At 34.4% G+C, this 27522-nt stretch overlaps 1 protein-coding gene across 8 annotated transcripts in view; it reads left to right on the top strand.

The window, feature by feature from the left end:
* CEP350 (centrosomal protein 350) overlaps positions 1-27522 on the top strand; it is a 110398-nt gene that overhangs the window by 42531 nt on the left and 40345 nt on the right. For all 8 annotated transcript variants that reach the window (XM_081027003.1, XM_081027000.1, XM_081027004.1 and 5 more), the window contains 14 exons: positions 576-726; positions 2289-2461; positions 5584-5770; positions 8111-8331; positions 8856-9019; positions 9292-9402; positions 9862-10002; positions 10883-11019; positions 11851-11973; positions 15183-15352; positions 17344-17540; positions 18173-18357; positions 18830-18917; positions 25305-25451. In XM_081027003.1, coding sequence (XP_080883129.1) covers positions 576-726; positions 2289-2461; positions 5584-5770; positions 8111-8331; positions 8856-9019; positions 9292-9402; positions 9862-10002; positions 10883-11019; positions 11851-11973; positions 15183-15352; positions 17344-17540; positions 18173-18357; positions 18830-18917; positions 25305-25451 — 2195 coding nt within the window. The remainder of the gene's footprint in view (positions 1-575; positions 727-2288; positions 2462-5583; positions 5771-8110; positions 8332-8855; positions 9020-9291; positions 9403-9861; positions 10003-10882; positions 11020-11850; positions 11974-15182; positions 15353-17343; positions 17541-18172; positions 18358-18829; positions 18918-25304; positions 25452-27522) is intronic.

Raw genomic sequence — 27522 nt, 5'->3', positions numbered from 1 at the left:
TTCTTTGGATTTTAATTAGCAATAATCACGCCTCGGATAAACCTCATTGGCTACGATACTGCCACTGTGCAAAGCTAGTTCTTTGGATTGTAAAGCTCTTTTGATGAAAGCAAAGTTCTTTTAAATCAACAACCTCATTCTTTTCATAAGAAAATTGGGTTTGTTCTTAAATCCTTCTATTAGATTTTCTTTAAGATTTTATAGTTATACTGAAATGTTTAGAGTTGAAATGATATGTTATCTGGGATTTGCTTCAAAATAATCTCTAAGGGGAACGAAAGATGAGAATAAGAAGTCTTAACCGAGACTAGATTGAACATGTATTGATAATTGTTGAAGCTAGATGATGGAGACATTGGTTTCATTATGCTATTCTCTACTTTCATGTTTGAAAATTCTCACCAAAAAAGGTAACAAATGTATTGTTAGATATAAAGGTAAATTGAAAAGAAGCACTAATAAAAGCAAATGAAAATGTCCCTAAGTCCATGTTGTTAATCCCTATGTTGTGAATGCTTTGCTTGTAGTATTTTTATTTTTGTTTTACAACACATTTCATTTATTACTTTTGACAGGGTTTGAAGATAGGTTGGAAAGAGGAACATCAGCATCGCGGCCTTTGAATGCCATCCCAACCCCCCTAAGCAGTGTTTCATATGAGGATGACTTTGTCTCCTCTTCAGGGAGTGGGACTTTGACAGAAAAAAAATCAGCTCTTGAACCTAGGTAAGAGAATGCAGAATACAATCGGAGAGTGAGAAAAATGTAGGAACAAGAACTGTGGTCTGAATATTAGCATAGCACAGTGGTTATTAAGAGCACAGGCTCTGGATTCAGACTGCCTGTGTTCAAGTCCTGGCTCTGCTGACTATTAGTTGTTTGTCTTTGGGCATGCATATTACTTAACCTCCCGGTGCTTCAGTTTCCCTCTCTGTGAAATGGGAAAAATAATAGTACCTGCCTCATAGAGTCATGAATATTCAGTTAAATAAATACAAAGTACTTAGAACAGGGCCTGGTACAGGGTAAGCAGAATATAGGTTGTTAAATCCATCTGTGAATCCTCATAGAGGATGGGATAGCATTGGGAAACCATCCCATAGTATATATCGATGTAAGAGGACTAAGAAAGGGTTTTCTGTGATAGAACCAAATATAACCAGGTAGATCTTTGACTCCATGATGTCAAGTAATCAGCAGTTTTTTTTAATAGTTGGGATAACATCTAAAAATTTTGTAAAGCTTTGAAGAATAGCTATTATAATATTAATACTTATCGAGCACTTAATGTGCAACCATTAAGAGGACTGAGGGGGCTTTACCTGTATTAACTCATTCTTATGACAGCCTGATGTTGTCAGTATTATTGTTACCATACCTACTTCAGGAAACTGAAGCACCAAAGTTAGGTTACTTGTACAGAGTCATATAGTGATTGAATCAGACTCTGCTGGAGAGAATTTCCTCTCTAAATTTTGTTACCATGTGAAATAATCTGTAATACTCACATTCAATATAATTTTCTTCAAAAATTACAAATTGTAATCCATAAAATTATCCGATGGCCTTTTAAAAATTAGTCTTAGCTATGGTTGGACTAATGAAAATAAGTACTATTAAAATTATATCAAGAAAAGTATAGTTTTAAATTTTGAGCTCCAAAGGAAAGATTAAAATATAAAATCAAAACTTGTAAGGATTTAATTGTGACATTTAATATCACTGATTAATATGATTTATTGCATTTTATTTCTAGGTTGAACTAGACCATATTAATTGTTGTTCCCTATAAGATTATCAGAAGGAAAATAATTATCACATATGAAATTATAAATCTGAATGTAAAATTGAGTCCACATTTTTTAGTATCCGATATTATATTTTTTTCTCTTATGTATCTTAATTACCCACTTTTATTGGTTTCACTTCAGTAAACAACTCCCTGAGATATTTCTCTGTAATAAATTGAGCCATTGGAAACAATCCAGGCTTGTGGTAGAAAGAAAACAAGAAAGAAAAGTGAAAGGCATCGTTGGTTATAGTTATATTCTCTTTGAGATTAAATAGATTTTAAAATATCTATAGCTTAAAATACCTATGGAAGGAGATTTGACTTTGGTGAATGCACAATGCAGTACACGGGTGATGTATTATAGAATTGTACACTTGAAACCTATCTAATTTTATTAAACAATGTCGCCCCAATAAATTAAATTTTTTAAAAATCCATAGTTTTAGCTGCATTTTAAGACTGTTTCTTTCTTGCACTGTTACTTTCTCTTTGACAGTATTGGTGGTAGCAACTTAGGCATTCCGGAGGACCATTCTAGCAGAAGGTCTGCCTATGATCTTTCCTCTGTGGATGTGACCTCCCAGCATTCATCAGGGGCCCACTCTGCTGCATCCTCTCATTCATCTACTTCTTCTAAAGGAAAGAAAGGAAAAAAAGAAAAGACGGAATGTAAGTGGAATTCTACACGGTGACTTTTTCTCTTACCAATGATTTTGTAGTAGTGATCTAAAGTTAGGATTCCATTCCGTAAGAAGTTAGATGAACTTCTTTATGAGAGTGTAATTAGCTTTCATATTTATTTATCGTTACAGCAGTACCTTTTGATATATAACATAAATCTTTTGCTTAATACAAATGGAATACATTTGCAATGATAAAAAACTAAGGATTGTAGATAAATAGTCATACAAGAAATATAAATCCCCATTGATTCCTCTACTCACAGATAACTATCAACATTTTTGGTGCCTATTTTTCCAATATATACATAAAACTGTGCGCATGCACACTCGTGCACACACGCATACATCTTTATTTTAAAAAAACAAAATCATTGTTTTGTAGCTGCTTTTTAAAAAACTTTATAGTATATCATGTACATTTGAGTATCATTAGTAAAATAAAGATGGTAATAACAGCTGCTTCGTATGGTAATTTGGAAGCTTACATGAAATTAACAGATAGAATGTGTATTTAGCACAGTAGCTGACTCTGTGGGCACTCTTAAGTATTTTTGAGTGATTGAGAATACCTTTCAGTTCCCCCATTCTGCTCTTGGCTGTAATTGGATCTGTAGACATAGATGTGAGAAGATAACAGTAATTAGGCAAAGGCCTCTTGAACTCACAGGATGGTGCCTAGGGAATGATTTTGCTTCCAAAATTGTTTTGTCTAAATGTAAAAAATTGCTCATTGAGTTTAAAAAAAAATAAAGAGGAGGAGGAGAAATTAGTAAATACAGAAAACTACTTAAAAATTAAAAATCACCTGTAATCCCTCTACTTACAGACAACCAATGTTAACATTTTTTAGATTTTGTTTTTTTACTGTTGTAAAATATATGTACATAAACGTTATCATTTTAGCCATTTTCAAGTGCTATTAAGCACATTCACATTGTTATGCAACCATCATCCATTTCCAGAACTTTTTCATCATCCCATACTAAACCTCTATACCTATTAAACAATAACTCCCCGTTCCTGTCTTCTCCCAGCCCCTGCTAACCACTGTTCTACTTTCTGTCTCTATGAATTTGACTACTCTAGGTACTTCATATAAGTGGCATCAGACAATATTAATCTTTCTGTGACTGGCTTATTTCATTTAGCCCAATGTCCTCAAGTTTCATCCATGTTGTAACACGTGTCGGACAGTCCTTTTTTTTTTTAAGGTTGAATAATACTCCATTATATGTACATAGCACATTTTGTTTATGTGTTCATCATTTGATGGACATTTGGGGTTTTCCCACCTTTTGGGTATTGTGAATAATGTTGCTGTGAACATTGGTATACAAATATCCGTTTGAGTCCTTGCTTTCAATTCTGTTGTGTATATATCCAGATATGGACTTGCTGGATCAAATATATTGAGAATGAGTATAAGCAATATGATTCAATATAGTTTTAAAAATTATAATCTAAAATATGATTGTATGTAGTAGAGGCAGTGTTTTGTAGTTTTTAGTTTCCCTGATCCCCTTTCACAATGCCTTAAAAAAAAACCCTGTATATTTTACTTCTTCATCCCTGTTCTAAAATTGCTGTAATTTTTGTTGTGTATACTCCATCTGGTGGTGAAAAAGAGTGTCTGCATGCTCTGTACAAAAACTCCCAGTGAAGTTGAAAGTAGTTAATAGAGTAAAGCGGCAATCAGGCAATCATTAAGGAAAAATTTTTATAGTCTTGATTTAACTTTAAAACGTATAAATATACTTTCATTTGGCAATCTTTTAAAACATGGGGAAATATTTTCTTTGCGTATGGGTCCCTTGGTTAAAGTTTAGATCTTTGTTGCATAGACCATCGGATTGTCTACGACGTCTAGTTGTTTGAAATGAACGATTTTTAAATGGTGTATGTATTTTCGTAGAACAATATTAAATGAATAAAGTGTTCTTATTATAAAAGAATGTATCTTTATTATGGAAAAATTAGAGATAACCAGTATTAACAGCTTGCTTCTAGCCGTGGGCTCATAAATAGATTTTAGATGGTAGAGTTCTTTATAATTGATTAATAATCCCATAGATTATTTGTGCGGGTCTCCTGCCCGCCCTCACCATTGTGGTAGTGCAGTCAGCATATCTAATTCATAGTGCACATATTTACATAGCTTCCTAGGATGAATTAGTATGAGTGAGGTGGACTTTCTGTCAAAGGGGATAGAAAATTATTTTTATACAAATTTTAACTTATCCTTCAGAAAAGATATATCAGTTTACACTCTCATGAAAATAGTTAATGAGTATCCCTTCCTGTGTGTGCTGAATGACACTCAAAATTTCATTTCTTTAAGAATATTTGCTAATCTAACAATGAAAAATGGCATCTCATTGAAATGATTGGCATTTCTTTGATTGCTACTTGGGTTTAATATTTTTCATATGCTATGACTTTTCATTTTTAAACCAAATTTTAATGAAAAAGTGTTACCTTATTATATCACTATAGCATAATTTTTTTATTTATGTATTTTTTATGTGATAAAATATACTTAACATAAAATTTGCCATTTTAGCCATTTTTAAGTGTATACGTCCGTGGCATTAAATTTATTCACACGGTTTGCAACTATTACCAATATCCATCTTCCCAGAACTTTTTTGTCATGCCACGCTAAACTCTGTACCCATTAATGATTACTCATTCCCCACTCCACCCCCCCACAGTCACCATTGTACTTTCTTTCTCTATGAATTTGACTAGGAAATTTAACCATTGTAAGTGTACAGTTCAGTGGCAATAAGTACATTTATTTATTGTGTAACTATCACCAGTCCATTTTCACAAGTGTTTCATCATCCCAGACTGTAACTCTGCCCCTGGTAACAACTGTTTTACTTTGTGGCTCTGAATTTGCCTACTGTAGGTACCTTATATAAGTGTGTAATCATAGAATGTTTGTCCTTTTGTGACTCGGGGTTTTTTACTTAGCATGTCTTCAAAGTCTAGATTGTAGCATGTGTCAGAATATATCCTTTTTAAGGCTGAAGAATATTTCATTGCATGTATCTTTCAGTAGCTTCTAATATTGGGAATCAGCTTTATAAGAAATTTACTTTACAGGGCTGGATGCACTCACTGGAAATGTTCAGAACTCAGTTCTTGATGAGGAAAAAGTGCACTCTGGCTCAGAACGTGGCTCTCAGCAAGGAAAGAAATCGGGGGCCAGTAGCAAACTTTCTGTCAAAGATTATGAGCAGACGCTTGACACTGATAGCACTTTGGAAGATCTTTCTGGGCATTCTGTGAGGTAAAGTAATGTGTCATTTATACTGTAATTCATATTTCATTGAAGTTACAATATCACTGATGTTCAAGGAATCCATTTAATAAATTTCTGTATTTGAGGAATAGATATTGTAGTTTTGTTCATAGCTCTAGTCTTTATATTTTAGAATATGGCCATCTCTCTCACCTAAACTATTAACAACCTCTCTCTCAGTAATTCTCTGTCTCTGGCACAACCCACCTTTCTATTCTAAATGCCATCACCGCACTTGTTTTCTTGACGCAGTCCTTTGACCAAGCACCTCCTTTCCTTGGGGTACTCGGAGCTGGCAGTTACCCCACAGATCAACTCGAAGAACTTAACGTTATTTGATGTGTTTTCACTGGGCTACCACAAACTATCTCATTGCCTTTCTCTATACCTTTTGCTTCTCAGCTGTGTTCTTCTGCTCTTTCAACACAACTACCAAGCAGCCTTCTGATCTCATTCTTTATTTCCTCCTCTGAACTTTTCTCTCCTGCTCAACTTATTAGATGACTAAGCAGATTTTGAAATCTCACTTTTATTGATTATGTAGCTTGCATACTCTGGTTTTTTTCCCCTTCTTTTTAATATCATGTATTATGCACTTAGCCTGTTGCTTACCAGTAGCCTCTAGTTGCTGCTTCCTGTACAGTTTCAACTTCTTTGTCTATATGACTTTTTATCTGCTGCACTGATTTTCTCCTTCTGGAAATTGAAGCTCTGAGAAGACATGGATTTATTGTTTTTCTTTTAGAACTGTGCATTTTTTGGTACAGTGTCACAGGTAATTCTTTTTACTGCTTTCATGTTGCCAATAGTGTTGCAACATTAATACCATCATCGTTATATTTAAAATTGAATTTTAATTTCTTTGTCAGTGATTTTGGAATTCAGAAAACTTTACCTTTTCTTAAAAGATACTCTGGTGATCTAATTGGCAAAATCTACAGTTAAATATTTCTAAAGTAGAATCCATAGCCAAGTAAGTTTGACAATGCCCTGTACTATAGTCTAGAGCCCTCTCTTCCCCACCTGTGGATATTCACAGTAGATAAAATAATTTGCGGCTTTGATGAGGAGGAGTCCAGATTTTGAAAAATTATTTAACCTATTTTTTCTTAACTTATTTGGCTGTAGACACTTTCTGTTTCCAAGCTCTTTCCCTTTCTTTCCTTCTTATTTTTTGGAAAACTTCATATCATTGGAAACATACTTTAAGAAATGTTAGTCTTAAGCGAATCTTCTCTGCAGAACAAACCTAAATTCATCTCTTAAAACCATAAGGTGAGATTCAGACAGAGTACTTTGTCTTGATGTTTGGAAATCTGTTAGGAGACAGAAGTAGTGATAATCCTTTTTATGTTTCATAAATGAAATTGCCAGTAAAAACAGTATTTCTCTAAGCCATCAATAGAAAATTAAAGGTCACTGTAAATAAGAGGTTGCCTCTCAAGACTTTCACTCCAATATTTACCTGCTGGGTATAAATAGAAATGTTTGCCTTTGAAAACTGTGTCATAATTTTATTAAAGCTAAAAGTAAACTTAGTATGTTAACTGCTAACTTGGTTCGTAGGGTATCTTTGAGCAATTTAGTCAATAAGTATTTATTGAAAGCAACATTTTTCTTGTTATGGGAAGCAATACCTTTAAGGACTTAATTTCTCAGAGAGGGGCTGGACGTATGCCTTGTGTTGAATTAAATGCCTTAAGAGTTGTCCAGTCAAACTGCTATGAGAGGTTACTTTTTAGTAAAAAGTTCAGGAAAAAACTGTAGTACTAAAAGGTGGGTGGAAACAAATGGACATATACAATGTAAAGTACTTAGAGATGATTAGTATGAAAGTAGTATTTTGCTGTGACCTTTGGGTTAAGAGGAATAACAAAAGAGTAGTTTTTGTCATTTCTTAATTTTTAATACAAAATTATATTTCATTTTTTTTCACAGGTATTTTAAGACATTTTTTATGACAAATTTGATCTTACCTTTGATCTTACTATATGGCTGTAATTTTATCAGTAATTTTACTAGATGGCTATGTAATATTTTGGAGGATTTTGCCTTGTGCTACAATGATTTATGTGTTTACATTGTAGAGGAAAGACTTAAGTGGCAATTTAATCCAGAGACTCCTTTTCCACTATAAATGGAGCAGTAAGAGGAGTACTCAGAGTTGTTCATTCAGCATAGTGACTATGGTGAAGGAATAAATGCCTAAATCAGTTTTTTAAAGTTAATGTTAGTAGAAAAAGTTATGCATACTCTTCTTATGAACTGTTAGCTGGTTCCCGAAGTAGTTTTCTTTTCTCTAATGTTGTTTTGAAATAAAACTTCTAGCATCTCATCAGACAAGGGAAGATCTCAGAAAACTCCACCTTCCCCCCTGTCTCCAAGTTCCCAGAAATTGTTGCAGTTTGACCTTCCAGGAACTTCATTAGAAAGATCTAAGTCATCGGTAATAATGCCTCCAACTACAATAGGATTGAAGCCGAACGCTGCTTTAACTGATACGAACACGGCTGCCAGCAGAACCCCTACAGAGATGACTTCAACCCCAGGCGAGTAAACCCATGCAGGTGTAATTTTAAAAATAAGATAGTAATTTTTTTTTGAAAAACTTTCTTGTTCAATTGAACCATAGGGAAATGTTATTTCAAATGAATGTGATTCCTTTTTGAAGTATTGAACAAAAACCGTGCAGGAAAATAAAATTTGAGAAGCATTGGAGATTCAATAGGGGTTTTTTTTCCTATCTTGCCAACATTAATCAAACCATACCTGAAAAACGTATATACTTTAAGTATTTTTAGGTATATATACACAGATGTATATATATATATATATACATCTGTGTATATATATCTGTATACATATATATACACATATATGTATATATATATGCATGCTTAACGCGCACACACACGCGAAGTAACTATTAAAATACATTGTACTCATCCGTCACTCTCTTTCCTATAAAGGAAAGCAGACTTGTTTTTGGCTCTTAAAATGAGAAATGAATTTTTAAAATCTACGATGTAATTTCATGTGAACTTTTACATTTGACAATTGTTATGACTTCCAGGTTCTAAACGCTTTTCTCCTGCTGGCCTCCAGCATCGTATGGCAGCTGAACTCAGTTACTTGAGTGCCATTGAGGAGTCTGTGCGCCAACTATCAGATGTAGAAAGAGTTAGGGGCATTTCCCTTGCTCAGCAAGAGAGTGTGTCCCTGGCTCAGCTCATAAAGGTATTTGTGGAGTTTTCTTCTTCAGCTTTCTGTGTTTTTCTCTTTTTTTTTTTTTGCTATTTAAAATAATCTTAATGATGAGTTAATAAAACATAGTAGGTGGTCACTAGATATTTTGATAAATGGTGGCTGTCTATCCTGTTTATTGTCTTTAGGCTTTAATTGGTGGCTTCAAAGAATTTGTGTTAAGAAAATAGCATGATATCTACTATAGTTACTGTGTTACAACAGTTGAGTGTCTTCGAGTTACTAGTTGGTCATTTCTCTTGTAGGCACAGCAACAACGCCATGAGAGAGACTTGGCCCTGTTGAAAGTGAAGGCCGAACAAGAGGCTCTGGAGTGTCAGAGACAATTAGAAGAAACTCGAAACAAAGCTGCTCAGGTAACTTACTTTGCAGCAAGTACTGGCTCTTAAACCTAAATTTGTATCTTTGAAATCACTTTAGTGTTTTCAAATTATATAGGAATAAAAAAGAGAAGATGTCAGTTATGACAGGTGGGTTAATTTTATGTCATTTGATTCTTGTAGCAATCCTGTGAATTTGAGTAGTCAAGATTTAGTCCCAGTTTAAAGAAGTGGAAACTGAGGTACATAGTAGTTACCTGTCCACAGACACATGAACTCATGAACGGTGGAGTTAGTTAGGACTTACCTCCAGCAGTAACTTTAAGACTCCAGATTTTAAACTCTAGATTTTAAGACATGAACTCCAGATAGTTATCAGGTGTTTTACTAATAAGAACATTTGATCAATGAAACAAGTTTACAAATGAAAGCTAATTTGGGTTAGGGAGAGACTGTGACACGACAGAAGTTCTCTTTACCCTCCTTTGTTTATAGGCCCATGCGGAATCATTACAGCAGGTGGTGAAATCACAACGGGATGTCACTGACGTCCTGCAGGAAGCAACTTGTAAAATCGCTGCCCAGCAAACAGAGACTGCTCGCCTCACCACAGACGCAGCACGCCAAATCTGTGAGGTGGGAGCCACTGAGAACCCTTTCCTTTTTCATTCTTTTTAGTCAGTCTGAGAACTTGGCTCTTTTATTGCAGTGTCTTATACATTTGAATGTATAGAGGCAGAACATAAGATGGAGAACTCTAAATTTCTGCCCTTCAGTAAGCTTTTAAAAAATATATTGATTTTTTTAATGAATAATTTACAAACAATTAAAAAGTGATTTCAAAGATAGAGCTAGAAATAGTTTTACTGCTGTCTTTATATAGGATATCCGTAATCCATAGATACAGTCAGTTTATTTTAGCAGTTACTAGTTAGGACTGTGTGAAATGATTGTTACTAAACAGCCACGAGACTACTATATGTTGAATACTATCGGATTGTGCAAATAAGTATAAAGTGGAGTCTCTTTTCTCAAGAAAATTTTAGGCAACATTGACAAAGATTTCAAAAACACTTCAAGTCGTCAAGTCAGTGATTGAATAAATGCGAAATGAATAATATGTGCAGCAATGGCCACAATGGCCAAGAGGAGGAAAAATGTACTTTACATTGTTGGTTGGAAAAGACACGGGAAGTAGTAATTGAATTGATTTTTGAAGGAAGATCCAATTTTTGGTTTACTGTGCCTTATTGTATGACTTGTAGGATTACTGTCTATTTCATAGATACTTATTGTTGGGTGAAACCTTAGAAATCATGCTGTCCAGCTCTTTATTTTTATAAGGAAGCTGTTGAGACAAAGAACCTAAATGACTTGCCCACAATATTTCGCCAATTATGACAAAATTGGCTCACTCTCCATCCAGTAATCTTTCCAAGACCCTGTGCTCCCTCTCAGTTCTTCTGTGACGTTATCTTTTTAAATCTACTTTTGCCTTGTGTGTGTTCACATTTAGATGGCAGAGTTGACTCGAACTCGTATCTCAGATGCCATCACTGCTTCAGGAGCTCCCCTAGCAACGCTATATGACCACCAGCGGCATCATGCACCAGACTTCGTAAAACAGCAAAGGACCAGGGCTGAAGCAGATAGGTTAATATTTATTCATTCAGCAAATACATAATGAGTATCTACTATGTTCCAGGCACTATTGTGGGATCTTGGAATATAGTTATGAGCATACAGTCTAGTGGGGAAGATAGACATTAATCAAGCAGTCACTTAAATGAATGAATACTACATAAACTGAGGCAAGTGTTATGAAAGAAAAGAGTGTATGTCTCTGAAATACATAGCAAAGGAATTTGAATAGCCTGTGGGTGCAAGGAGGTCAGAGAAGGCTTTCCTGAGGAAATAAAGCTTAATCTAGTGGATGAAAAGGAATCAGTGATGTAAAGACGGTAAGGAATAGGCAGGTCAATACGTGCAAAGGTAGGAGGAGAAAATGAAGGAAGACCATTGGGACTGGAGGCGGAGAGCAAAGGGGAGGATGATAAGAGATTGATGCAGGGATCAGATCATGGTAGGGCCTTGGCAGACCTTAAGGGTTTTGGAGTTTATTCTAGAGCAGTGAATAATCAGAGCTTTTTTAGGCAGGCCTGGGTGATGTGATCATGTTTGGGTGTGTCTTTCTTTTACATCACATTTTGGCTGTCTCTGATTCATAGATTTTAAGTCTCTATTCACATTCATTGATACTTGGGTTGATTTGTGTTTATTTCTCATAATAAAGCAGAAGATATTCTTTAATGTGTTATACACCCTTTTCTAGGAATGAATGCCTTTCTTCCTCAGATACTTTGTAACAATTATCTCAATTTCTATTCATTCAAGATTTTCTCTCATATTAATATTGAGCAGTATTTAAAATCTTTCTCTTATTATAGACTTCAAATGTTTAATCAGTTTTTATTTTCTTTGTAGGAAAAGTCAATCTGTTTCACTCTCTCGCAGTAAAGAAGGGACCCTTGACTCAAAGCATCAGAAGTATTCTCCTTCATGTGATAGTTATTCTGAATCCTCAAGATACAAGAATCACAGTAGAAGGTGAAAACAGTTTGATGTAGTAAAGTCTGATAAATGACTGAAATATTGTTGTTTTTTTTTTTGACTTTGTACTCATTTCTTTAAATGAAATAATTGTGTCTTCCCTTCGAAGTTCTGGCTTCCTCCATTTAATTAGCTGATTTACAAAGCAGCTGTTCCATGTAATAATATAGCCACCATTCCTTGAGAGCCTGTATTGTACAAGCGCTGTATACGTTGTTTTTCCTACATTTAATCTTCACAACAACCTTCCAAGACAGATACTACATTATTTTATAGGTTAGGGAACAGAGACTTATGGAGATGTTAAGAAACTCACCCAAGGTCACATAGGTAGTGTGGCACACCAAGGAATTGAATTTTGGTTTATCTGGCTCTAAAGCCTGTGTTTATTAGCTGACATCCATATTTTTTGGTATTTATGTACTAATTTTTATCATTGTAAAAGAAGATTGAATACTTTGTCATGGTGCTTGGCACAGTATTAACATCTAGAGTTTTTAATTGTGGTGCTGTCCATGAACTAGAAGATTTTAGAGGCTACTTTCCAGCATTCTTAGAGGTAGGATACTATGCTGTCAAAATGTAGTAAAAACCTCAATTAAAAAAATTAAATCATGACACTAAAAGACATGAAAGTTAATGTGATGTGCGTACCAGTAGTTACTGAGTACCTGCTGTGTGTCTGGAACTGTGTGACTTACATTTAACCTTCACTGACTCTTCATTTAGGCCCTCATCTGGGCTGTTGTGATGGAATCCTAATAGGTTTCCCCACTCTGTTCATTAACCACATGGTAACCAGAATGATATTTCTAAAATTTGCGACCAATTGTTTATTGACCTGTTTTAAACCTTCAGTATTCCCTCTGAATGGGCCTTTGGTCCATCTGCAGCTCTGTCTCTTGGCATTTCCCCTCTTATCATGCTCCACTAATGCTGACTGCTTCCAGTTCTCTTTGTCTTCCATGCCATTGCCTAGGATGTACCTTCTTCTAGACTCTACCCCTTTCATTGTTTACTTTTACTTCTCCTTTTACTACTCCTATTCTGATTTAGACATTCTTTCTGTGTTCTCCCACAGCACTCTGAATATAACTACTGCAGCCTTTACACCTTCTGTATCCTTGTTTCTTTACTTACAAACTAGTCTAGAAGTTCTTTGAGGGCTTCATTTTCATCCCCTAAGAAGAAACCCTGTACCTATTGGCAGTCACTTATGCTCTATCTTCCCCCAGCCTTTGGCAACCACTAATCTTTCTATTCTCTGTAGCTTTGTCTAATTTGGACATTTCATGGAAATGGCATCATATAATGTATAGTCCTTTATGACTGGCTTCTTTAACTTGGCATACTATTTTCAAGGGTCATCTATCATATATCAATATTTTGTTGTATAGCCAAGTACTATTCTGTTGCATGGATGTACTCCATTTTATTTATCTATCAGTTGATGAACATTTTGATTGTTTACACTTTGGACTATTATGAATAGTGCTGCTGTACACATTTTTGTGTGGACCTATGTTTTCATTTCTCATGGGTGTATATACTTAGAAGAGTGTTGCTGGATCATATAGTAACTGTGTTTTGTTTTTTGAAGACTTGCAAAATTGTTTTGCAGAGCAGCTATTCTATTTACATTCCCACCAGGAATATAAAATTTTTATATGTCCTCACCAACACTTGTCTATTTTATGATAGCTGTTCTAATGAGGACCATGTCATTCTTGTGTCCCCCAGAACTTAGCAAAATGCCTAGCACACAAGTAGGCCATCTGCTACATGTTTATTGTGTGAATAATTGGCATATTACTAAGTGAAAAAATTGAGATTTATCCCACAATGTTTGTGACTCCCAACACACTTGCTGTTCCTACATTATGTCTTTTACTTTACAGCTTTATTCTATGATTTATCTGTTCAAAACATTAAACTAGACAAATAATTGCATAATATTCTGATAAATACTATCATAGAAACATACACAAAAGACAGGATAAACACAGAGACAGAAGTGACCAAACCTTCCTTGGAAGTTGGAGGAGGAGTCCACACGCAGAAATGATACTTGAACCAAGTCTTGAATTAGTAGTTCATTAGGCAGAGAGGGAAGGAAGAGCGTTTCAGAAGAGGAAATGGTTTATGCAGAGGATCTCAAAATCTGGTTCATGGTTGGCTTTCTGTATATAGCCTCCTCATTGGTTTCAGAAGGTGGGGCCACCTCCTTGGTTTCATTCATACATACATATAAGTGAATGACTAAACTAAGGAAAGCAGAGGGGGAGGAAGCAAAACATTAAACTTGAAAGCAAGTTCACTAAGCATTTGGAAACTTGAGGCTGAAGGTCAAGGGAAGGGCAGAGCTAGTGATATGTATTTGAGGCTCAATCAGAATGGCAGTAGGTGAAATTATAGGATGCATAAGATTTCCCAAGGAGAGTCTGTAGCATAAAAAAGAAAGGGCCAGAAACAAAACCCTAGGCAACAGCATTATTTTAAGGAAAGAAAGTGAAAGAAGCACAGGAAAAGAACGTGAAAGAAGCACAGGAAAACTTGTTACTAAGGTAGGAAGAGAACAGGTGAGTAGAGTCGGGAAATACAAGAAAAGAGAGCTCTTTTATTTAACATTTAACTTTGATATAATTTCAAGTTTACAAAAAACTTGCAGGCATAATTCAAAGTTCCCAAGTATCTTTCATCCAAATAACCCTAATGTTAACATTTCTCTACATTTGCTTTAGCAAGCTCTTAAAGGAGATAGAGGTCAACACCATCTAATGTTGCAGAAAAAGAAATTTTCTATTAGATTTGGCAATTAGAGTTTAAATAGAGTTTACAGGAACAGTTCCAGTAGAGTAACTGGGATTGAAGCAGATTGTGATGAAACGTTATGTTAATGAAAAATAAGGAATGGAAACAAGGAAATAGGAAGTAAAAAGAAGCCCCTTCTCCCAGTAGCTTGCTTTTCAAATGAAAGGAAAAACTGGAGTGACAGCCTGAGGATAGTGTTTGCCCATGGTGACTATTTAAATGTGAAACCTTCCTCTTTCCTACTCATCTTTTCTAAAAGTTTCTTCTCAGACTTATGGCGACTTAGCATTTTTGGTTTATATTCTCTTTCATCATTTTTTATATCTTGATCATAAGGCACATTCCTTATGTTGTCACTTTTTGTTTTGTTTTGTTTCCATAATATTCATAAACAGAAGTAGTAGTGGTAGCAGCCGTCAAGAAAGTCCTTCAGTTCCGTCTTCTAAGGAAAATGAGAAGAAACTTCATGGTGAAAAGATGGAGAGTTCTATTGATGAACAGGCTCAGACTGCTGTGGATGATTCTCTACGAAGTGACAGTGTGCCTTCTCTTCCTGATGAGAAAGGTGATTTTCCTTGCACATACATGTGTAATAATTTGTTTGGGGAGACTTACCTTTGAGATAATTGTGACTGAGCTAGTTAATGAAATTACAATATAGTGTTAATGAAGACAAGGTTACATACCTGATAGTAACTATTTTTGATAGAAACTGTAACGTATATCTGATAGAAACTATTTCAAGGACATACCCCATGCCAGTAACGCTTGCCAATATTTTATAGGATTGTGTGTCATGATCCTAAGGGGAGGCAAAAAATCTAGGAGAACATGCATGTGAATGAATAATATATACTCAACATTGAAAAAAATGACTTTTATTCTGTTATGGATATGTAATGTAATTGTAAGAGAATCCATTATTAGAACTTTACCTTTTAAACAATATAACAAGGGTATAATTTTTTATGAATAATGATAATGTCAGCTATAATAACGATATTAAAGTTCATTGCTTAACTCTTTCTAGATCATAAACAAAAGCTATATGCCCATCAGATCATCGACAGTAAATAACGTAACAAAGAAAACAGGATCTGGCAATATATGGCACTTTTAAGACAATAAGTCAGAATATTAATAGCCTCCATTCTAGAATTTATTTTTTAAATAACTGGCTCTTAAGCAGTGGTTTTGATTGATAGTCTAGAGCTGTAGTCTTCAAAGCAGGATGAGCAAGATAGTGTTTGAAATCCTAGAAGAAAATAATTTTTCTCATCTTTAAAAAGTATTTTTTGTAAATTTTATAATGAATATAATATGTGGATACAGCAATTTATAGTTACGACAGCCGTAGCTGATCAATACAGAACTTGGTATCAACCAGGATGTGGGGGGTTTCCCAGCATGCAATGCAGCCAGTGACAAATGATTCTAATTGCATTACAAATGAATGGCATAACCACACCGAAAGGGGTGGAGGGAAAAGGAGCTGACCCAAGTAACTTTGGAAAATGGTATTTTTGAGTGGGAATTCTAAGCCTAAATACAAAAGGAACCATATACAAATACTGTTTTGGTTTTTTTCACATAGGTACGGGCTAACAGTTTTTTATATATATATTTGGGTTTAAGAAATAAGTACATAAATGGATGTTGGATGTTGGAAGCCAGGTTTCTCAGTGTTGGCGAGGGAAGTTATAGATGCACAAGAAAGGAAGACTAAAATGAAACCTGTAGTACTGGGTTAGTCAGAAACATCAGTGTGAATCCATGTTTGGACGGTTGGATGGATACAGAAAAGAGTGTGTGTGTGTGTGTGTGTGTGTGTACATGGGTTATTATACATGTATATACTACATGTATAGCTCTGTTCACTGATAGAGTGAAGAAGCAACAAAACCCCAATAGTGACAACAACAACCAGTGCCCAGATTGTGGTTCCTAAATATTCTCCAATAAAAGAAACCAGAGCTCTTTAGAGAAATGACTGATTTTAGGACTGGGCAGGGAAAATACAAAATGAGCTTGGAGCATCTTGTAGTATCAGAAACTAAGGATGTTCAGTAAACAAAAGGATTGTTGGAGTGGCATGTCAGAGGCACACAGGAGCCAATTTAAGACTGTCCTGTTAAGCATGGATTTGAGTTCTAAAATTTTTTAACTTGCACTTCTTTGATTGCTAGTAATGCTAAACTTTTTTTTTTTTTTTTTTTTTTTTTTTACTTTATTTGGGCCATTTATATTTGCTTTGTGAAGCATCTGGTCATGACCATTTTCTCATTTTTCTATTGGGGTGTTAGTTTTCTAATTGATTTGTAAGGGCTCTTTACATATGAAGTACATCACACTTTTATCATATTTTTTACACTAATATTTTTTGATCTTTTAGAGTTTTTCTTCCTTGTTTGTAAGATAAGTGAATTTTTTTTTATTTCATGCTTACTGCTAGTGATCAGTTCTATGACTTATGTCGTCCCATAGAGGCAGCAAGCACTAATTGAATACCTACTGAAAACTGTTATGATAAAATCTACTGGCTCCATATTCTTTTAGATTCAACTTCTATTGCAACAGAGTATTCCCTGAAATTTGATGAATCCATGACAGAAGATGAAATAGAAGAAAAATCATTTAGATCTTTACTACCTTCTGAGAGTCATCGCAGATTTAACATGGAAAAGAAAAGAGGCCATCATGATGACTCTGACGAAGAAACTTCCCCAGAAAAGACTACACTGTCTTCTGCCAAGGTGTGTTGCAGTTAACTGTGTCGATACTTCATAAACATTTGCGAATGTGTTCTCTCAAAGGTATGAGGATATATTTTGTACTTGAACTCAATTGTCAGCTACAGAATACTTTTCCTAAGATATCAATTTTATGTTATGTTTTTGCTTTAGCATCTGGCATTGCTTTCCTTACAAAGGAGAACACAACTTTTTCCTTAGAATAACATATAAGGCATTTGAGGATCTGAGCCAAAGTTAGCTCTTTAGCTCTTTCACCTGCTTCCCTCAAAGAACTTGATTCCATTTAAAATTTATATTTTATCATTCTTCTTACTAAATTGTAAGCCTTTTGGATAATAGAGACAAATTTTTACCCCACTTTATATCCCTGGCATAGGACCAAGCTTATGGTACTATAGCAAATACATTTTAGCAAAAATAGTTGTTTGCTAAAATTTTATTGGCTGAATAAATTAGCAGATAAATGTTACTTCCTCTCGTGCCTTTTTTGAAGAATGTTCTCTTACATGGTTAGCAACATTTTAATTCATTTATTTTATTTATTTTATTTTTATAAGTGCATACCTCTTTTAATGAAGTTAATTAAGTTCCAAAAGGTTTAGATGGTGATAAACTCAAACTCTCTACTTTAGGAGCTTAGCATGCCGTTCTCAGGAGGACAAGATAGCTTTTCTAAATTTACTATGGAGATGGTTCGACAGTATATGAAAGAAGAAGAAATGAGGGCAGCTCACCAATCCTCACTCCTTCGTCTCCGTGAAAAGGCCTTGAAGGAGAAAACTAAGGCCGAATTAGCCTGGCTAGAGCATCAGAAAAAGTACGTTCTTTCAATGAACATAGTTTTCACTCTTCGATTTCTCCTTTCATTAAAAAGAAATGCTTTGTTTTTTAAAATGTTTTTGTTCCCTCATTTAGTTTGATTTGATCAACCCCATTTAACAAGCAAGAAATATGGTAGCCATTCTTGAATCTTATTGTTTTCAAGACCTCTTACTCATATAACGTTTTCTTTGCATTTCTCTTTTATCATTTAACTGACTCTTATGTTGTTTTATACTGAGTTCCTTTATTATGTTATAAATTTCTCAAAGGTATTTTCTCTTTAAAAGACAGAGTCCGGGGTTTGCATATATTATATACACAGTAAGATAATTGTTGGGATAGGAATTGCTGTATGCAGCAACTGTTCTCTGCATTTGAAAATGTTTAATTAGTTTAGTGGTCAAGAATTCTTGACAATAAAAATAGAAATTTAATCTAATCTTTGCCTCAATGGGAAATATTTGCAGACATCTACGAGACAAAGGAGAAGATGATAAAATGCCCCCACTCCGGAAGAAACAGCGTGGTTTGCTCTTAAGGTTGCAGCAAGAAAAGGTATGTAAGGAAAAATACTCCTTTAAGAGAATTTATCATAAAGCCAGTTAGATTATAGAATCTGTTGTTTTGCCCAATCTCTTTTTGTTATTATCACCTTAAATGAGATTTAATTGAATTTACTACTGTTTATGCCTGTACTACTATAATTACAGGAGTTGCTTGGTAGTCTACCATATTTCTCCTAAATTAGAATTATGTGTCACTGCTAACTTAATACAATAGAGTCAAAAATTCTGCCTTCATTTAGTATATAAAATAATCCTTTGAAATGCATATTTTAAAAATTAAGATATTTGTAAAAGAGTCTATTTGGATTAATTTTTTTTTTTAGTCACTGTTTTCCCAAATAGATTTTTCAAGACATATTAATTACAAATTGACACATATTTTGGCTTAGTGGACTCAGAAAGACCTAGGATTTGAATCCTGAAGACATGGTATAGAAGTTAAGAAGTCAGGCTCTACAATCGATTACCTGGGTTAAAAATCCCAAATCTAGCAATTATTAGGTTCATAATTTTGGACAAGTTACTTAAGTTCTCTGTGCCTCAGTTTCCTTATCTGTAAACTGAGTCTAATAATGATAACATACATGGTAGGATTTTGGGGAGGAATAAATGAATTCGTGCATATGATAAACTTAGAGCAGCCCTTGGCTCAATAGTAAGTGCTCAATAAATGTTAGTTGTTACTTGAATTCCAGCTTTGTCACTTGCAACTGTGTAATCATGGTTAAATTTAAGTAACTCTCTGAGACGTAATTTCCTCATCTGTAGACATAAGATTATACTTCATATGGTGGTTGTGAGGATTAAATGAGGTAACATATGTAAATGGGTTTCATATTGCCCGGTAAATATTCAACAGATTTCAGTTTTCTTTTTTTTTTTTAGTGACCTGTCACCAGGTACGAGCTACTGTATAGATGATCAATGAACTGAATCATCTGAGTTATATGTTGGATTATTACTTAAGTAGCTTTTTTTTTTAATTTGCCGTAGGAAATATCACTGATCACATGAACCTGAAAAAAATTCTGAACTTTATTTTTTTAAAACAAGTTATATCTTTTTAATCTATAAAAATTCATTTTAAAGTAACAAAATTTTTTCTTAGTTAAAATAAGTTAATTTTGGGGGATCAAATATATGGTGATGGAATTCACCAAATATATGGTGACTCTGGTTGGTGAACACACAATTGGATTTATAGATGATGTAATACAGAATTGTACACCTGAAATTATGTAATTTCACTAACAATTGTCACCCCAATAAATTAAAAAAATAATAATAATTTTTACAATGTTACAATAGCTTTCTGTTTGTAAAATAGAATAAAAAGCAGATTTACAGATATTTTCTCTCATTCTGTGGGGTTGTGTTTTCATTTTTAATAGTGTGCTTTGCAGGGCACAGTGTTTAGATTTTGATGCATCTAATATTTTATTGCATGCCTGTTGATAACTCATTTAGTTTTTTTTAGTTTGAAAATGTATTTGTTTCACCTTTATTTTTGAAGGATATTTTTAATGGTATAGAATTATTTTTCTTTCAGCAGTTTTTAATGATCATTTTCCATTATCTACTGGTTTCCATTGTCTTTGTGAAGAGGTCAGTTTTCTTAATGTTGTTCTTTTGAAGGCCACTTTTAAGATTTTTAAAAATGTGTCTCATTTTTCAATAGTTTTACTATAATGTGCTTAGGTGTGGTTTCTTTTGTATTTATACTATTTAGGGTTTGGTGAACTCCTTGAATCTGTTTGTTGTAGTTCATCAGTTTTTGAAAATCATCTCTTCACGTGTTGCTTCTGTCCCATTTTCTCCCTCCTTTCCTTCAGAGGCTCAAAGTAGACATTTGTTAGATCTTTTCATTTACCACATCTCTCTTCTATTGTTTTGTTTTTATATTACTCTTTCAAACAATTTTTTAAAAACTGCTTCAATTTGGAAAATTTTTATTGACCTGTCTTTGAATTGATTAGTTATATGTTCTGTACTGTCATGTGTACTGTTAAATCCATTTGATGAGTTCTTAATTTGATTTCTTTCAGTTCTATAATACCCATTTTGTTCTTTTTTTATAGATTTTAATTCTTTGTTGAAATTCTCTACCTTTTCATCTATTTTTCCATATACTTTTGAATACATCATTTGTAGTCATTTTAATTTCCTTGTCTGCTAACTCTAATATTTGGACATCTATGTGTCTGCTACTATTGTCTGTTTTTATTTTTTATATTCATGTGAACCTTTTTGCATGTCTAGTAATTTCTCACTGACTGCTGGACACTGTAAAAATAACTGTAAAGGGTCCAGGTAATGCTATCTTCCCTTTCCTCTGCTATGCATTTAGAGTGGTCAGCTGTTCACTTTAACCCATTCAGAGGCTGAGCTGGGTTAGCGTTGGATTGCAGAGTTAGTAAACTTCAATCTACTTCCACTTTGCATTGGCCCTGGGTTGTGACCCTACAAGGATTTCAGTTGAAAGCCAGGCAAACCTTTTTACCAGCACAAAAGACTGTGAGGATTGCTGCTCTGCTGTTGAGAAGTTTCTGGTTTAGCTCCTTAGTCTTCTGTCTGTGCTGCTTCAGAAGTGGCAGGTACATGGAGGGGGGAGACTGTGAGTTGGAAGCCTCTTAAGTCTCCAGTTTTGTCACTCTAATTCTGCGTAGCTGGTGGGAATGTTAACTCGTGTAACCACTTCAAGAGAAATTTGACTATATCTAGTTAAGTTGAAGGCACATAATCTATGACTCAGCAGTTCTGTGTCTTGATATATATTCTAGAGAAGCTTTCATACATGTACAGGGGAAAATGGAAACAACTTAATTTTTTTCAGTAAGATATTGATGAAAAAGTATATTCCTGCAAAAAAGTAATGCTACAGAAAAATGAATGCATAAAACATTAGTATTGTACAGTAGAAATTTCTGAAATGATGGTAATGTCTATATTTATGCTATTCAATACAATACCTATTAGCCACATGTAATTTTTGAATACTTAAAATGTGGCTAGTACAACTGAGAAACTGAAATTTGAATTTCATTTAATTTGAATTAATCTTAACTTAAATAGCTACATGTAACTGGTGGCTATAATTTTGGATAGTAGAGCAGATCTCCATTTATCAAAAATCATAGTAATGTTATTTATAGAAAAGCAAGATGCAAAAGAATATGTACAGTATGGTATCATTCTTGTTAATTTTTAAAAATCACCAATCAGTAATGTATGTTCTGTGGAATCACTCATACAAAAGTACACAAGCACCTATAGGAATGATATACTTTGGGGGAGGAAATGGAAGAAGAGATTGGGTAGAGTTTAGTTTTATAGGTGATGATTTATTTTTGAAAAAGACAGATTTGAAACAAATATGGCAAACTGTTCAATCCCAGTAGTAGGTGTTTTAGTGACGGATTTTTCTGCATATTATGTTTGTAGAACTGCAAAATATTTTTCTAAGTAAATGTGCAAAAACTACTCTTTGATCCAACTGGCTACCCCTGGAAAGTTACCCTACAGAAATAAAAGTGCCAAAGTATAAGGATATATGTACTAAGATATTTACTGCAGTTGTATTAATAAGAATTATTTTGACTGGTAGTGATGGCTATGAGCAATTTGGCCATATATCTTTGCATGACTGTATGCAATAAAGAGAACATATTTTCCTATGCCACGGTCTCCTCCTCTCCTTCTCCTTTTTTTTGGGCAGGGGGTGAAATTCATGTAACAGAAAATAAGCATTTTAAAGTGAATAATTGATTTATACCCTTACCCATTTTAAAGTGAACAATTTCCTTGTGCAACTTTATGGTTTATTTTTGAGAGAGAAGCAAATCTATTCCCTCCTAGAATCACCCTTGAGAAAGTCTCTTCTTTTAGGCTAAGATTGGGTAAATTTATACATTAGTTAGTTCGGAAACTCAAGCCCAAGCTAGTAGCAATTTTCAAAATGTGCTCTGTGGAACTCTGGGAGTCTCTGAGACCTTTCATAGGTAAGGGGGTCAAAACTGTTTTCTTAATGACAGTGGGATAAGAATTTGTCCTTTTCATGTGTTGACATTTTCACTAAATGGTACAAAAACAATGGTGGGTAAAACTGCTAGTATTATCGCCAGTGTCCAGGCAGCGGTATTAGCTTGTGTTGGTAGTTGTTATATTTGTCACTGCCGCACGCTTGCAGCTAAGAATAGCTAGTTTCACTGAAGAATGTCTTGATTGTGTAGTACAAGTTAGTAATTTTATGGAGTGTTGACCTTTGAGTACTGGTTTTTTCCTCCTCTGGAAACGGGAGATGGAAATGGGAAGCCCACCGCTAAGCACTTTGCTAGAAAGCAGAGAATAGTGATGAGGAACAAGGAGAAGCACTGGTGCAGTGGTTTCAATTGGAGGCTGAACGAGCCACATTTATACATGGAATACCATTTTTACTTGAAAGAATTATTCAGAGACAAAGCTTATTAAAAGTTGAATATTTGGCAGTCATTTTCTTAAAAATGAACAAAGCGTGCCCATCACTTCAGAGAAGGCAGCTGACAGTATTTGTTGCCAGTGATAAAATTCAAACTTGCAAGCAAAAGTCAGAATTTCAGAAATTTCTATCCACCATCCAGTACAGTACTAGAGAAATTTTCTTTTGAGATCAGTGGTGATAATGAATATAATTTTTTGATATTGTATAAAGAAATGTGTCAACATTTGGAAGATCTCATAAGTCATTGAACCAACATTTTCTAAACGACCAATGCATGATGTTAAAAAAAAAATCAAGCCAGACAATAAATTCACAAGTCTATAAATCACAAATCTTTTCACTACATTTTATTTTGTTTTGGAAAACATAATTATTTTCTTAAAAATATATATAATGCCATTAAATACTCATGAGAGAATGAGAGTGAAAAAGGGCAAGTCAAGTCTTAGTACTATAAAGATAGTTTGATCCTGAGAGACCCTAAAAGGATCTTGGGGACCATCAAGGCGGTCCATGGACCCTACTTTGAAAACTGCTGCTCCAGAGAAGCTCATATATGTGCCCAAGGAGACAAAAAAGTATAAGGATGTTCATTGTAGCATTGTTTGTAATAGTAAACAACAACCTTATCCAACCATGGGGGTAATGGATAAATGAAATATATATATAACTCCAATGTAATTTTATGCAGCATGTAGATATAAGTAAACATGGAGAGAAAACAAAAGCAATGTCTAGTAAATAAAGCAAGATTTGAAACTATGTAAGTATACATTTATAAAATATTTAAAAACATATGAACCCAACAGTGTATGTTTTCTTTTGTTTATTTTTGGGGGTTTTTTTGCAGGTAAGTACAAATATTTGTACTTTTAAAAAGAATGTGCTGGAAGGATATGTGCCATCATAGTGGTTACTTCTAAGGAGTTGGGGCAGGGGATTGCAGACTGATTTTATCTGTAATGTTTAATTTCTTTATTAAATAAAAGACTAGGAGAAAATATGACAGACTTAACAATTGTTAATTTGGGATGTTGGACATTAGTGTTTATTGTGCACTATTCTGCATTTTCAGATAGTTTCAAGAAATCTCTCAAACATGATTAAAAGAAACCATGAGTAACAAATTATTAATGTCTTTATTATGCTTATTGTATTAACAAGAAAACAAATTAAGACAAATTTGGGGGGGAAAAGGACAGTCTCTGCTAAATTTTAACATTAACAGTGAAGTGTAATCATCTTTTGCCCACTTAATGAGCAATAGAAAACTTCCTGATACCCTGTGTGCAGAGGGTTTGGTGCAGTGTAGTCCTAGATGTTTCTGGTGGCATTTTAAGTGAGAGAATTCTTGTTTTTAAAGAAATTTTTAAAACTGTTTTAAGGTCCATAAAATGATTCATTCTCTTTGACTTACTGGTCCTACTTTTTGGAATCTCTTCTAAAGAACTAATCAATAGTATGGAACAATTATAGGTATGAAAGCATTAGTGGCGATGGTAAAAAATTACAAAGAGCCTAAGGGGTGAGCAATAGAATAGTGGTTACATTAATTAGCTTACGTGATATGCAACTATGAAACAAGTGTAAAGACTGAGCAGCACTATGGAAAAATGTGAAGAGAATATTAAGTTTGAAAAGGAGCTATGAAATCATCAGTCTGTTATAATTAAAATTATTTATATTAGGGGAGCATGTTAAAATATTTTAGAGTGATGGAGTTATGTGCCTTTTCCTTTTCACTATTTTAAAATTTTTAAATGTTAAAATTACTTTTATCTCGAAATACTATATGTGTTTGTTTTTGATATATGTGATGATTGGAATTTCTTTTAAAAGTATTACTTTGGACTTACATCCTCCACATCTCAATCCCTCTCCTAACTCTTTAAACCTTAGGCAGAAATTAAACGTCTTCAAGAAGCCAATAAAGCAGCTCGGAAGGAAAGACAACTGATTCTTAAGCAGCAAGAGGAGATAGAAAGGATTCGACAGACCACCATAAAGCTACAGGAGAAGTTAAAGTCTGCAGGGGAGAATAAATTGGTAAATTTCATGAAATTATTATTTGTTTTCTGCTTCATGCTGCTTGCTAATAATACCTGCCTCATCTTCTAATGTGATAGGTATGTTCGTTCTAGCATTGTGATACAGTAGGGAACTAGGACATATTTTTGTATATGTGCCTTTATGTATAGTGAGAGTTTAGACTCATGACTCATATATTAATTATAAAGTCTTTTCCATTTATAAACTCAGTTGGGACAGAGCCTTGTTCTTTCTTATCAACCCAGATACATTCATCAGAATTAATGAGAGAGACTTTTTTTGCTTTTATTATGATACTTCAGTTGTCCAATGTTAATGTTGCATGATGTGAAGGAGATACTCAGACAAAAAATTTGGATCTATTCTAAGATACTGTAAAGTGTCCATATAGCTAGTGTTGGAAAATAAATCTCTAATATTCTCTGCTTTGATTTTTAAAATTACTTTAAATTTTGAAACAATCTCAAATTTATAGAAAATTTCAAACAATGTGAAGAACTCTTTTCTTGAGTTGTGAGTATGTTGCTAACAATTAACATTGACACATTACTACCATTTAATCTGCAGACCTTGTTTCAAGTTTCTCCAATTGTCATAGTAATGTCCTTTATATCAAAAGGTCAGCTCAGAATCACGTATTGCATTTAGTTTTCTTGTCTCTTTAGTTACATTTAGTCTAGAAAAGTTCCTTGACTCTGGAAGAGTAAGGAAGATTGCATGCCAGTTATTTTGTAGAATGTTCTTCAACTTGGGTTTGAGTTTTCCTCATAATTAGATTCAGGTTGTGCATCTTTGCAGGAATATCACATAAGTGATGGCACCTGATTTTGATTTGTCAAATTACTGACGTTGAATTGACCACTTGATTAAAGTGGCATCTATCAGACTTCACTGTAAATTTGTTCTCTTTTTCTTTGTAATTGCTAAGTACTTTGCATGGAGGTATTTTGCGACTACATAAATTCCTGTTCTTCATCAAACTTAGATGTATTCTCTTATTTATGTCAGTATGAACTCATGGAGTCCTCTTTTACTCAGCATTACAATCTGTTACTACCATTGTTTGTTTTGATGCCCACTTTGTCCCAAATTGGACATCAGCTTCAAGCAGGCTTCTGTGTCCCTTTGACATGTCCTCATCAGTCTTGAGTACTTCTGTGTTTTCTGGAACAAGACGTTTCAGGGTCGTCTTGTACTTTGCCTGCCTAGCCTTAGAATCAGCCGTTTCTCCAAGGAGGAAAGTTATTTGAAAACAAACATGTGGTGCATGGCATGTTCATTTCTGTTCAGGTTTTGCTCCTCCTAAGTAGCAGTCTAGGGAACATATAAGTATATGTTGCTCTAGATACATACATACATTGTACATGTATGTTTATTTCTAGATGCTTATATACATATCCTGTATATGTCTTACGCGTTCATATGGATAAATCAGAGGTTCTTACTGATTCTTTCAGTTTCAATCCAGTTTTCTCCCTTTTGGAACTTCCTCCCCACCCTGCCTGGGCTCTGACTCCGAGTCAGGCTCTCTTCCCCATCCCTTTGCCCCTTCTCTAAACCTTCCCTGCCTTCTCTGGACTCTGTTCTCCGGAATCCCGCCTCATTCTGTTTGGGGTTAGGACTTTCGGGTAGGACCACTCCTGCGTGGACATCCTCATTGCCCCACCTGGGCTCTGACGCCCCACTTAGGCCACCGTCCTGTATTAGATGCCCTCCTCGTTCCACTCAGGTTGGGACACCCCACTCTTAGCCCCTTTGTCTTTTTCCACCTTGTTCTATTTCATCTAATGATTTTAGGACTGAATTGTTCAGGAAGGGGAAAGGGAAGGAGAATGGCTCTGCTTTGTTTGTATAGTTCACAGAATAAAAACAGTCCTGATGGTGTCTACCCGTATTTCTGAAAAGTTAAGAGAATAAATGACTATTTGTGGGAAAGTCTTACTGAACAATTAAAGTTTTACTTTTGTTAATCAGAAATAACATATTGATTAAACCAATGGTTCCTAAATGTCTTCATTATAAACTTTTTAATTTGTGAAAATGTTGTTTTCTATAAGAAATATTTAAA

Source organism: Rhinolophus hipposideros, assembly GCF_964194185.1.
Source record: "Rhinolophus hipposideros genome assembly, chromosome: 19".
Lineage (NCBI taxonomy): Eukaryota > Metazoa > Chordata > Mammalia > Chiroptera > Rhinolophidae > Rhinolophus > Rhinolophus hipposideros.
This window is presented reverse-complemented; position numbering and strand designations above follow the sequence as displayed.